This window comes from Cyanistes caeruleus, chromosome 7, assembly GCF_971803275.1.
Source record: "Cyanistes caeruleus chromosome 7, bCyaCae1.hap1.1, whole genome shotgun sequence".
Taxonomy (NCBI): domain Eukaryota; kingdom Metazoa; phylum Chordata; class Aves; order Passeriformes; family Paridae; genus Cyanistes; species Cyanistes caeruleus.
In genome coordinates, this window is record NC_141707.1 from 30513657 (window position 1) to 30527455 (window position 13799).

Below are 13799 nucleotides of genomic sequence, written 5' to 3' on the forward strand. Positions count from 1 at the left end.
CCTGCTGCAAAGCAGGGATTGGTGTTTTATTGAAGGCAGGTTTTGATGTTGCCAGAAGGTTCATAGGCTCCTCCAGTTCCTCCTGTCCTGTGGCAAAGAGCAAAAGTGTTGGGCTTGGCAGTGCTACAGAGCCAGTGAAGGATCTCAGTCCGCATTTTCAGCCTTATTCAAATGCTGAGGCAGAGCAAGCAGGGTTCAAAACTGACATGGAAGCTTGTGGGGGTGTACATTTGATCTTCCAGAGAGGTTTTCCCTTCCAACCATGTAGCTCCCATTTTGGCAGGGACTTCCCCCTCCTCTCTTAGCCTGCCTCCAGTGTTGTTCTCTTGAGCAAGTCAGGCTTTGCCCTACAAAGCCACAAGTGTTGCCATCTTCAGCAATACCTGGGAACTGCTGAAATACCCACATGATCTGAAAGATTGCTGGTACAGTTGAAAGGCAGCTCTTCCACAGGACAGGAGGGGATTTGGGGAAGAGACAAGAACCTTATGGGAGCCTTTGTACTGGCCCAGGTGTTAAGGCAGGCTTCCCCACAGAGGTGACATCATGTTAGGCATTATCATCAGCTGCTGTATCTCACCTGACAGCTGCTTGATCCATGAATAAAGTTTGCTTCTCTAGGCAGACCCTGACAGTGGTTTCCCCAGGTCCAAAAAGTTTTTTCCTTTAGCATGTGGATATTGGGTGACGTAAGCTCATCTCTCTCTCTCTTCCGAAAATCCTCTGCCTGTCTCCCACCTGGGCTCAGAGCAAGCAATAGGTGGGTATGTTTTTGTGGAAGCATAAAAAAGATGAGAGAGTTTGGCCAATTATCCACCCTAAAAGAAAAGGAAAAAAAAATCTCAAAATAATTGTTTTTAAAATACAAGCAAACCAAACCCGTCTTTTAATTTGTGTTCTTTGTAGCAGTTTTAGTAATGTCCAGTTTAAATATTGGGGAAGGGGAAGGTATTTGAAAAAATGGTCACAACAAAATGTATTTTCTTCACCTTGTTTGTATAATATTCTCCTAATTCCTTTTAAATAGACACAACATCATTTAAAGATATTCCCTACAAAATGTAATTATTTAGAATGGAGACCTTTAATGCAGATATTAAAAATCAGTAACTGCATTTTTTGTTTTAAATTATACTGTTTAGTATTGTTTATGTTGAGCAATGCCTGCATTGCTTTATATTTGCATAATATGCTCCATTTTTCCTCCTCCCATGGAGAAACACAAGTTTTGTGTCATTTGCTGACTTCTTAATGTAACTCCAGAAGACTTTAAAATGTATTCAGAATTGTATATATGAACTATAACAGCCAGTGTGGGGGAAAAAAGAATGCAAGGCAATAATGATACAGTGCCAACTACTATATCATCTGTCTAAAACACCTCTCATCAGCTAATCACAGCTCTCAAAAAAATTTGATTCTGAAATTGGTTTATATTTTAAGCAAGCCTGAATTTTATTTTAAGAAATTTTAATTTTAATATATATTATTTGCATCTCAGTTTCAGAGACAATTTTATGTACACATGGAGTATTAAAATAGTTTTCTCCATTGAATTCCCAGTGCAGCTGCTGATCTGTTTCTCTTTGCCAAGTCCATTGTTAGTTTGCTTTGTACTGAACTTCATTATGTGAATTTATGTACAATGGGATACTTCGACCCAAAATAATTGTGTAAGGCATTGTATTGCCAGTTTCAGTATCTTGCCACTTTGTATTGCTGGTAGGATCTCTGGATACAAATACTAGCATTTTCCAAAAATTGATATGCAACACTAGTTGCTCACAGCTCAGATTGAATGTTTTCAGTGTAGCATATCAAGAATATTCTAATATTTATGAGTACATTCAGCAGAAGTTGGCTTTACAAAATCTTTTTGAGTGCTACATGGCGGACACTGAATACGGTGGCAACTCCATAAGTTGATGGCTATATTTTTAAGCAGCCCACACTCTTATTTTCAGGTTCAACAGACTGAACATTATAAACACATCAGTCTCTCTGTCCCCATCTACAAAGCACAGAAAAAGAAATGTATTAATAATAAAATACTGATTGGTTTATTATTTCAGTTTAATTTCTTTACTATAAACAAGATGTGCTGGGGAAGTATGAGGCAGGGGGACCCAGAGGATAAAACAGTGGCCTGAAAACGTTAACCTGTTTAGAGCTGTGGGCAAATCATTACCCTGACTCCTACTGTGCTTTTCCTGCTTAAAAGATGGGAATAATGAGCTTTGTTTTGCTGACAGCTTCCTTAATTTCACAAATAGAAGTGTGCTTAAAGAAGAACTAATTTAGGGGGTTATTTTATTTTAAAAAACAGTGTTCAACAGTATACAGTGCTTGAAATTTGGGAAGAGCATTTCAGGGATGAGTATCTATCAATATGGGCACTTTAAATATCCATCAATAGCACATCTCAAATATTGTGTAATTTCCAGCCCTCTCCTCTTTCATTTCTTGAGGCTTACTCGGTAATTTTTTCATTTCTTAGTTCTCCAAACTGAATGCTCTGCTTTCAAAGCAAATTCCACTTGCTTTTCTCACGAGAAGAATGTAGAACAAATCAAATTTGATCAGATTTTTGGTTACTTTTAAAACGATATCATGAGATAGCAATTTGATCAGTGCGTGCTGGAATGGAAATCCAGGCAATGAAACATATTGATGTTATAAATGTGCACTACAGAGACATCTTTCTTCTATTGTGTTTTTTCATTCCCGTAAGTGAATTACAGTAAAATTTACTGTCTTACCTTAAGGGAGTCACATTTCTCATGGAAAAATTAAAGGTTACTTCTTCCATGACTTTTCTTACCATGGCCAGTAGGAAGAGTTAGATTATAGGGAGGTTTCATTCTACTTTAATGGACTTTAGATTTTGGCAACAACTAACTTGAATTGTTCAAATTGGCCATGGGGATACTGAAGCACTGAAGTGAACAAAGCCTGCATCCACATGAGGCATTATCCTTTCACTTTGATGTTTGGAATACAGTTATAATGGGCAATAACAAAGTGCCATAGATTCCATAGGTTTTGCTTTAAATTGTGTGTTGCTCCCAAGAGAATATATTCCATTGTATTTACTCTCTTGTTTATATAAAATTTGTGTGAGTTTTGGCTGAGTGTGTCTCAGAAGAGAACTGTTACAAAATGTACAGAGTTCAAGAGATTCTGGCAGAGGACTTTGGAAGGAGATACTGTACCACTTGCTTGCACTTGATACAGTATTTCCTGTGTAAATGTATCTGAAAACCACTTTTTTTTTTAAAGAAATGGTAGTATTTCATATTCTTTGTTAAAAATCAGTCAAGATACATGTGTCAATGTATAAGATAAGAACTAGTCACATCAGTTGAGGTCCTTCCATCAGTTTCATTTGGGTTTGGATCGGGCTCTGTAGTGACACATTTAATGATGGTATAATTTAAGAGTAAATTGCTAAACATGTTGCAGAATGTCCTGGAAAATTCTGGGAAATTGTATGTCAGAGATAGTTGATTCTCCTTCTGCTGCATTGCAAGCTCATCTGAGGACACCAAGTGAAGGCTGCCATTTAAATCACTTCCCTATCTGAATTCCTAACTTCATCCCCTCCCCTCCCCTTTTTTTTTTAGAAAGTTTTTGGTTTTTTAGAAAGTTTTTGCCACAGCTTGTGGCTTGGAAAAGAGAAAGTATTTTTCTGGGATATGGGAATGTTTTTGCCATCCAGTAGCTGAAGACCTGTAGGAGATAAGCCAGTGAGGAACCTTCCTTCTTGCCACTTTTTCTCCTCTTTCTGCTAAGCCACTGTATCACCATCAGTCCCAAGTCATCTAACTGGTAACATCTCTAGTGCTATTATCAAGGCATATTTTATTCCTTGCTTCCTTCCTGGCCAGCAGAATGAGTGCTGAGGGAATAGCAAGGGTTACCTCATGCCTCAGGCATGAACATGAGATGATGAAACATGGCTTGAGCCTCCTGCTGCAGCAGCTCCTGGCCAGCTCTCTGAAACAGCTGTGCTTTGGAGGTTTTTTGCCTTTGCTGATCTTTTTGCAGTGGTCAGCCTGAGAAATAGGTGCTTCACGCACACAAAAATATTTTAAACTCTTTCAATTAATGTCATGTTTTAAGAATCCTAGCCCAGTTCCATTGTTGATGTCCATAGCTGCCATTGGCTTGGATACACAACTTTGCACATAACTTCATGGGCAATTAATTAATTCCTTTTCCTAAGAAAAAGTTGCTTTATTTTTTTTTGTAGTAGTAGCATGACACACTTCTCCAGTGTATGCCTATCCAAGTTAGTTGTTATTCTTTAGGACACAATGTTAGCTTCTTGGTGAATCATTTTTTTTTTTCTTTTTTTTTTTTTGTCTGTGCTTTCAGATCATTATATTCATTTCCAATGACTGTCATTAAGATTGTCTTAATTGAAAGAACATTTGCTGTAACTTCAGCAGCTGTTCTTCTGCAGTATAAAATCATGGTAATTGTTTGTGTTTGTTCAGCACAAGATCTCTGTGATGGAAAGCAAATGGTCCCTGTTAATAGGTGGTAGGTATCTCCCTGCTGTCCTGTCGCCCACGAGCTGGAATATGAGATACGCTATTTAGTGTGTGTGAAATAAAACCCAAAACCCACTTCTGAACTCTGATTTTACTTGTTTCTGTGACTTATTTTTCTAGAACTGTTTATCTTATCTTTGAATTCTTGTCTAGTTGACCAGTTGGATATGTGACTCAGTTGCCAAGTTACTGGAATAAGCTAATTTGTATAGTGTTCAGGAAAACCTGGGGTGATTTACAGATGCATGAAATAAAAATCCCATCACTGCAATATGTGCCATTTAAAGAAGGCTTTCAAACATGCATATCACCCTCATTTTCAGAGCTTCTTTTTGTGGTTTCCCAATTAAAAGCTATAATTTCCATTAGATGTTAGAACTTAAATTGGCATCTACTGATGCTATATTCTGTCTGTCCTTTTGCTGTGACACTTCTGCTTATTAATTCCAAAGATGTGTGTACCTGTACCTCTACACAGACCTTGTTTTATCAGTGCTACCTGTGATCTCAGCTGAGGTGCTGTCACGGGTATTCAGCTGGCAGTTCTTGGTGTGCACACACAAGGCAGGCAATACTTTGGGGCAGACAAAAGGTAATGCTAAAGCTGCTTTGCTCCTCACAGTGTGGCAGTGTGAGGTGTGTGCCAGTGGCTGTGTTTGTGTGAGTGACAAGGAAGGGTGAGGGTATTGTTTCCCAGGTACAGAGTTGCTGCCCTTGCTCACTTGTGGTCTGGTCATCTTAATACCTTTTAGTGAGTGGTGAGCAATGATGGCATTCAACTGGCATATTTTAAACTAGCAAATCTTCTGCTCATTCATTTTATGGAAACCTTGGCACCTACTGTATTAAACAAAATCTGAAGTTGTTAAATGGCTGCTAATTTTTGCCTCCATCTCAGTGACTCCAAGTTTCTGGAAGTTTATTCTAGACATTGTCTCGGTTCAGAGGCATGATTTCCCTTTCCTGGCTGTTGCTCCTTATGGAAGATGTTTCAGCACTCTTGCAGAGGTCTTGCTTCTGATGCTGTGTTCACTGCTTCACTTTCAGTGGTGCTGTTGTGGCTTTCAGCAGCTTCTCAACTATTTCCACTGTTTGAGATTCTGATACAGAATTACAGCTAGGTGCCACCTTCTCTTCTTTGAGGGAGGTTCTGAAAATGTTCTCTAGAAGTTACAAGTCTATCTATAGATATCTTCAACTGAGTGTAATAAGGGGCAAATGTTCATTTGTCTTAAGAGATTGTTCTATTTCATTTATGTGTTAGTCTCTCAAGCCAATACAAAAATGTCAAAGCGCTGGGTGTGATTGGATATTCTGGCTACACCTGCCAGCAGTTAGAGAGAGTTAGAGCAATATGCAGCAGTGTTTGAGGTAAATGGGAGTTCAAAGAGTGGCTCATGAAACTTTAAATACTGGTGAGGACTTGCAGCAAAAATCTATGGATCTTTCAACTAGGGAATCAGGTTTTCGGTGTTAGCTAGAGGGGAGCATTAGGAAGAGCATCCTAATACTGTGTGGGGTTTTTTCTTTCCTCTCTGACAACTCCTGGACATATCTTGCATCAATTTCTTCGATTTATTATGCAGTTTATGACAGGAGAATTCAAGGGTAGGAAAAACTACCATGGTTTTTTTTTTGAGAGGGTTGGTTTTCTTTGGTTTTGTGTGCATTTGTTTGTTTTTCTTAACAGCTCAGAGTATTGTGGTATATTCAAAAAAGCAGGGCCAGCTCTCCCTCCCTTTTCCTGTCCAGACAAATTCTCTGTTGAGAAAGAAATGTCCTTGTGCTTTGGATGCAAACCACATGAAATAGAGGATGTGATAGGTAGCCCCATCTGCTTCTTAATGCCTTTATTTCTTTTCCATGAGTTTTTTGTATTTTAAAAAGCTGATATTTAATTTTTTTTTAAGCTGAACATTTTCTGCTTCCTAAGTTTCTCAGCTGAAATCTTGAGCAGTGCTTAACAAAAGATGAAGCAGAGCTGTTTCTGTTCTCCCCTTTCTAAGAAAAAAGAGCGTAAATTAAACTGAAATATGTACAGATATATATATTTATAAGAAAAAAAATAAGGATTTTGTACCATACAATCTTCTCATTGCAGCAAAAAGACACTATAAATAATTTACCTGTGACTTCATAAGACTTTTGTATCTGACTTTTTTCTTTAGATTTTCTTAGTCTTTTGGTGGGAACCTCAGAAATTATTTCAGGGTTTTCTTGTTATTTAAATCCTTCCGATAATTTCTTTCTTCTTTTTATTTGGTCAGTAACCTTGGGTTATTGAGGTTGTAAGTCAGGAAATCTTCTCTAAGACAGCACTAAGAAAAAAACAAATTTATAAATAGATACTAAATTTTTGTGAAGTTTTGTGTTGTTTTTTATTTTCCATTAATAGCTATAATACATTTATTAAATTATAATATAGGCATATTAAGCTTCTGTATTAGGTACTGTGAAGTATTTGGCAGAAATTTTAGAACAAAATAGCTGAGGCTGCTGAAGAAATGTCACATTCTTCTGTTGGTTTGTCCAAGAAAAACAATTTGCTGTAGAGCAGCAAATAATCTGCATTATCAAATCTGTCCCATTCCTGTCAGGAGCTGGGTGCCCTTCATTTCCTTTTGAAGCCAGAAGGGATTCAACATGTTGCAGCTCAGGCTGTGCTGAATACTAATGTCTTCATAGCTGGTAGATCATTAGTATTTATTTGTAAAATAGAAGCAAAATTAGTTTTGACCTTTAGAGCTAAGTCAAAAGGTTAATCCATGTCTATTTCTAATTTGGTGCATTAATTGCTCCCTGTCCTAATTGTGTGTAGGACAATATTTTCTGTTTTTTTCAGAGGTAAATCAAACTAGTAGGTGATACTTTGCATTCATAATTTTGTTGTTTGTTTTACTTACAAGTGGAGTCTAAATCACTGAATGTATCTTCATGGATTCTGTTTAAATAAATAGATAAATAAGTCAATCAGTACTTCTGACTTTTTTTTTCCCCACAAATCAATGCATTCATTCTTCTTAAAGCTGGTGGGATGTGATGTTCTTTTTGATACACAGGGGATAAAAATAAGGTTATGCATTTTTTGGTTATTCAGGTATTAGTATTCTTGGCAGCTCTGAATAGGGGGAAAAAACCACCATCGTGTAATTAATAACTGTTTTGTTTCTGTTATAGCTACACTGTACACATCCTGCATTTTGCTGGGTATATTCCTCAACAGCAGCGTACCAATATTCTTTGAGCTCTTTGTGGAGACAGTCTACCCTGTTCCAGAAGGAATAAGCTGTGGAGTTGTCACCTTTTTGAGTAATGTGTTCATGGGAGTGCTTTTGTTTTTCCTCACATTTTACCATACAGGTAAGAAATACAAGCCACTTGAAAAATTTAATTCTCCTTAAGGAGATACCTTTGTCAGTAAAAGGAAGGCTTTGCACATACAATTTCTGTTAATAACCAAATGTTTGAATCCAAGCAAGGGCAGCAAGGAAGGACAATTTTAATTATTCTTTTCTATATGCATGCTTATAAAAATGACTTAGGTGCAAGACAATTCTACCTGAATTTGCTGTAGCCAGAAACCACCAAGGTACACGCTGTCATCATAGTTTATAAAAGCCTGGGTAACGTGACCATTAATAATGTTTGTACCTGTGGGTGTTCAGAACCACAGTAAAGCTCACCCAACCTCATGCTGCTGGCTACAACTGTATTACTCAGGAGGGGCAGAGCAGAAATGCCCCAGTTCAAGCCAGCTCCATTCAGTGGATCAGAGGTCCCCCTGCAGGGCAGAGAATTCTCACCACTGCTCAAAGACAGTGAAAACTGCTCAAAAACAGGCATTCCTTTGGGTGATTCCATGGCCTAATCCAGCTCAACAGGATTTCCCTTCATTTTTTTGTCAATTGCTCCAGACTTTCTTGTCTCACAAGTATTATTTGCTTCCTCCTAACTCATAATCATAAGTTACAAGTTGCTGTTTAGTACACTATAATACATATTATTACTCTAAGCTGTAAAATAAGAACCCAGCTTGCTTTCGAAGGGAAGTGGTCTTTATTAATGCTTTTCAAAGACACAGATTTTTTCTTTGTATTTTGTCATTATGGTAAACATTGGCTTCACAGTGTAATATTTGTAAACCATTAGAAAATGTGAGCTTTTATGTATTGCTACTTCTTAAGATGTATTTTATAACTAAGAGGAGTGTGACAAATTTCAGATTGAATTCTGCTAGCAATTATCAAGGTTTCAACCTGGGGCAATTTTTCAGCCTGGTTTGTCTTTTTGCCAGGAAATTGAAAGCAGGATGACAACTTTGTTCCAAATTATGGTCTGTGAACACAGAGAGAAATTATTTAATTTTTTAAATACTGATGTTGAACTGTATCATTGTAAAATCTGAATGCCATCTGGGCTAGCCTTGGGTGGTGTGAGAGCTAGTCTTTACATTTTAAAGTATACTTTTGATATTAATTGGTGTGAACTCTGTTTACACATACTACTTTTTCTGGCATCTGTACCTGAGCTGGAAAGATGACACAGAATATTCTGAGAATTTTTTCAGTGTTTGGCATTACATAATGAATGAGCATGGAGATATGGTGTCTCATTTCTGATGAAAGAATTACGATAAAGTGAACTCATCCCCCCATAAATAGGGTATTTGGGACCATTTTTTTGTCTCTCATAGTTCTTTCCCTACGAGATATCAGTAAATGCAGGTTAGGATAAATCTGAAATTCGTATACCCATACACTTAAAATACTTTCCTTATTTCTTCAAAAGGAAAGAAAACAAAGTAATTTTTGCTTAGGAAAATCCATTCTTTGATAGAAAGTATGAGAGAGTTTGTGGTCACTGGGGGGGATCAGTGCCGGGGGTGCTATTGGCTCCTCTGATTAAAAAAATCCATTAGAAGGTAGATAATGATCTTAATAATTTGCTTTCATTTGATTCAAATACGTCCTCTAATGGCATTTAAGGAGCTTACAGATAAATCAGAACTCAGTCAAATTCATCTTGTTCCCTTGGTCTTTCCTTTTAGGCCAAATAATCTTTCAGTAGTTTTTATCCCAATTTCTCTTTTTCTCCTTGTACTGATATTGCAAATGCTGTGAAGGACCCAAACCCTGGAAATTTTCCAGTGCACTGAAGATTTTGGTTCAGCTAGCAGAGTGGGGATGTAAACCTTCCTAAAGCTCAGCCTCACTGCTAGTGCTGTGTCCCAAAACTACTACCTCTGCATGAGGTTTCCCTTGCCTTTTCTGCAGGGACTTCCAAGGGAAAACAAAAGGAAACTGACCTTTGGCTTCACACAGTTGATGTGTCCCCTGCATCACCAGTGCTGTCACAAATTCTGGATCAGAAAAGACAAGAAGGATTCCCAAGTTAAATTTCATCTTTTAGGATATTTGAGTTAAAGTCTGTTTAATCCAGTTAAGGAGGAATGTTATAAGGGAAATAATAGCAAAGCATTTGCCTGTTGACTTCTGGCATCACATAACAGTCTTCTCCAAGCCTAGGAAAATTTTACTACGGTTTTAATAATATTACTGCCTAAACAAATCCATAAGGGTTTTTGATGTTCAAAGTTACTGGTTTTGGAAGGTTGATTTTTCAGGCTTTCTGACAGTTGTCCTTCGTATTGTTTAAAATAAATCATGTTTTTTCTCTTAGCAATATAAATTATAGATTTAAGAACATTGCAGTTATGAAGCCTTGATTTTGATTAACTCAGACCTGGAGGGAGAGTTTAGATTCTGCAAAATTAAATAAATAATAATAAGAGAAATAATAATATTAATAATACTAGTAATAATGGAAAATGAAAAAAAAAGAGAAAAACAGTATCCAGTGAAATAAATGTTTCTCTAGTAAACGGACACATTTTTGAAAAAATTGTATTGTACTTGTTTGAAAAAAAAACATGCATCAAACTACTAATTATTAGTCAAATATCAAATATGACAGGATTTCTTGAATGTGAAACACAGGATTTTAAGAGCAGTACATTGTGTCAAACAGCTGAAAAGAGGCTTTCTGAGGACCTGTTTTTGCAGTGAGTTTTAAATTGAATTGATTGTATTATGCACAAGTTTCTTCGGAGGAATTGGTTTTCCCCTCCTTACGCAGTGAGGCAGGTTTGATTCAAAATCAAACCCAGTTTCTTCCTATGCTTTTAATTTTAGTTCTCAATCCATAGAAATCAAGGGACTAATGAGCAGAGTCTTTGGAAGTGGTTTATTCTCCATTAGCAATGATGGATTTTATTTTTTTTCCCATTTCTCTCCATTGGCAGGTTGAATAAGAAGGATTCACGTTAGCTGGAGGCATTGGTTATAAATACACATAACTTGAGGTGTCCATGGGAGAAGGCTCACAGGCCATGTTTACCTTCCATCAATCAGGAGCTGTCAGGATTTTGTCAGAACACAGCAATTTCCTTCAAACCTGCCATCAGTCCAAGTTTTGGTAGCTTTTAAACACAGAGCACATTTGATAACTGAGGCTGGGTCTCTGTTCTGCTTTACAGAGTTTTCCTGGTTCAACTGGTGCCTGCCAGGGTCGTGTCTGCTCAGCCTGCTCCTCATCCTGTGCTTCCGCGAGTCCTACGACAGACTCTATCTCGACGTCGTCGTCTCCGTGTGATCACACCCGACTGGTGAGGGCTTGGAAGAGACTGGAAGTCGGCTTTGCAGTCTGCACATCTGCCTGGATTTGCACAGCTGAACAGCAGAAAAACAAAGAAATTTCAAGACTTAATCATGGCTTTATTTAGAGAGGGTGAGGGACGGGTTGTTCTTACGTTCAAGACCATCTTGATTTGCCATAAATGTGGAGCTGGAGTGGTGATGGTGACACCAAAATGCACAAAGAGAATCTCTCTGCTGTCCAGGTCCCTGTGCCAGGGCTGGGGCTCTCTGTTGAAGAGGCTGTTGATGTAGCAGTGAGGTGTATGTTGTGTATGTGTGTGTGTGTCTGTGTGCACCTGTGTGCTGACTCACGGTTCTACACACCTGGGTACCAGTAATCTTCAGAGTCTTCTATCAGAATAAAAATAGGGAATAATCTTAACAAAAGGAAAAAAATAAGAAAAATCTTTTCTTCAAGAGCTCTTTAAAATCACTAGTCATTTATATATTGAATGTCCATTAAACAGTTAAGCTAAAATGATTTGGTGCTTGTACACTACATTTACATTCTAATGAAGTGGGTTCTGATATAAGACACTGGTACACAGGGGTTTTTGCCATACTAAATAGCCCAAATAATCCTTGCAGTGTTATTAGAGGTGTTTGTTACCACCCTGGAGCACAAGTAAACAATAGCTTTAGCTGCCACTGGATCCCAACCTCCACCCACAGTCATCTCTGAAATGCCACCATAGTTCCCTATCTCCTGAATATGGAGCATCTGAGGTGTACTGGAGTGTCACTCGAGGTGAAAGTTGCTGTTCTAAAGGCCACCACTATGTCACCTTTCCATCCTCCATCTCCAGTACTGCCTTTTTTACTGTTTGTGCCACTGAATACTGTGGGTGTGGATGTCTGAGTCCTGCTAGTTCTCTCCTGATACTCTAGGTGTGTGTGGTTTTTAGGATTAGTTTATGACTGAGGGTGCCTAAACAATATTGCTTGTAACCTGTCTTGAAAAATCACTGTTTCCTAACAAAACACCTTCCTAGTTGAGGAGGTGCATTGATGGCGAAATGACAATGAGTTTGACAATGAGGAGTAACTCATGAGTTCTGGCATAATATGGGAAATTAATGCCAGCTCTTTTTATCAGTACTAATCTGTGGTCGTTCTGGCCCTTACTTGAACATAAATATTAAAGACACTTTGAAAAGTTTTTTAACCCAATTTTTAAACCTGCTAATGATTTCTTAATTATATTCTTAGATTTCAGTTCAGCATCATTTAAAATATTTCTGTATGTGTGTGTGTGTTCTGTGCTTTGTGTTAGAGGGGTGTGTTTGTGTGTATGGGGGTGTGCATATTTATATCAATGTATACACAAATAAAACTTATATATATAAGAGATACATATATATATAAGTTGTGCAAGGGTATGTGTTTCCCTAGGTTTACCCCAGGTGATGCTGTCTGGGGAAGGTGATGTGCCCTTGTTTGTAACTAAGCCAGTCACTGCCGTGAGTGGGAACGCGTCGTGCGCGGTCCGCGACAGGGATTCTGTTCAGGGGCTGAATGATTTCCTGTCATGGCAGTTCTGGGGCAGGGGGTGGGTGCATGTGTTGGAGGAGGCTTTGCATCTCTGGAAGTTGAATCAAGCACCCTCTGCTCCTGTGTAGGGCTCTTTGCCCCTGCGGTGACACCAACGTGCTAAGCTCACTCAAATAAACCCAGAACTACCTTTCAGACATGGATCTGTTCCTTCTGCCTGCTCTCCTTTTGCAGAGAGAATACACCTCTAAGACTTAACTCAGGAGTGTATCTGTGCAGTAAAATAAAAAAAGCTGTTCCTTGCTTTTATGTTTTCAGAGCAATTGATGTACTTACTGTAGTAACTGAAAATGGATTTAGTTCATTGCCTATATGGGCTCTAAATGATCTTTCCTGTCTTGAAGCAGGCTCTTTGTGGTAGTGGAGCTAACCTGCACAGGGAAAACAAAATCAGTCCAACCAGATCCACTGGCATGATCCCTTACTTTCAGATGAGTGGTATTAACTGTACAGCATCTTTTTACTATGTTTTAGTGCCTGGATTAGTTTCAGTATCCAGTAGCTGCTGCTACCTATTGTCTTCTGAAACTAAGGATCGCTTGCCAAGAGTCTGGAGTTGCACTGTCATGGCAGAACTTTCAGCTCAGATAGCTTTTCAGGGCTCTGTTTCTGCAATTTACTGTAGCTATATAAAGATTAAATTTGCTCAGCTCAGGCACTGTCCTGAGTGACAGAGATCTCAAATCCTTCCACTGTCCTGACTATTTTAAGATGGAGAAGCATTTTACACAGTATTCATACTATAAGCCATTCTTCCTCTGTTCCAGAAGGCATCAAACAATTCAAAATATTTGTCAGTGCTTCCAGATGCAGGCTCTCCATAGTCAGGAGAAAAGAGTGAATCTCTTGTTTTAAACCCTGTTGATTGTTTTTCTGAGTCAGTGTGAATGGCTCACTGTGACTCTGATGCTTTGGTAGCTGTTTCTCTGTGTGGTGGGTTGACTGTGGGTGGACACCACGTGCTCACCACAGCTGCTCTGTCATTGCCCTCCTCAGC

General features: G+C 38.4%; 1 protein-coding gene across 1 annotated transcript in view; it reads left to right on the plus strand.

The window, feature by feature from the left end:
• The window catches only part of SLC49A4 (solute carrier family 49 member 4), a 64984-nt gene extending 51933 nt beyond the window's left edge, over positions 1 to 13051 (plus strand). The window contains exons 8-9 of the mRNA XM_086897429.1: positions 7734 to 7916; positions 11092 to 13051. Of these exons, the coding sequence (XP_086753555.1) occupies positions 7734 to 7916; positions 11092 to 11207 (299 nt within the window). The 3' untranslated portion in view covers positions 11208 to 13051. The remainder of the gene's footprint in view (positions 1 to 7733; positions 7917 to 11091) is intronic.
• The last annotated feature ends 748 nt before the right edge of the window (positions 13052 to 13799 follow it).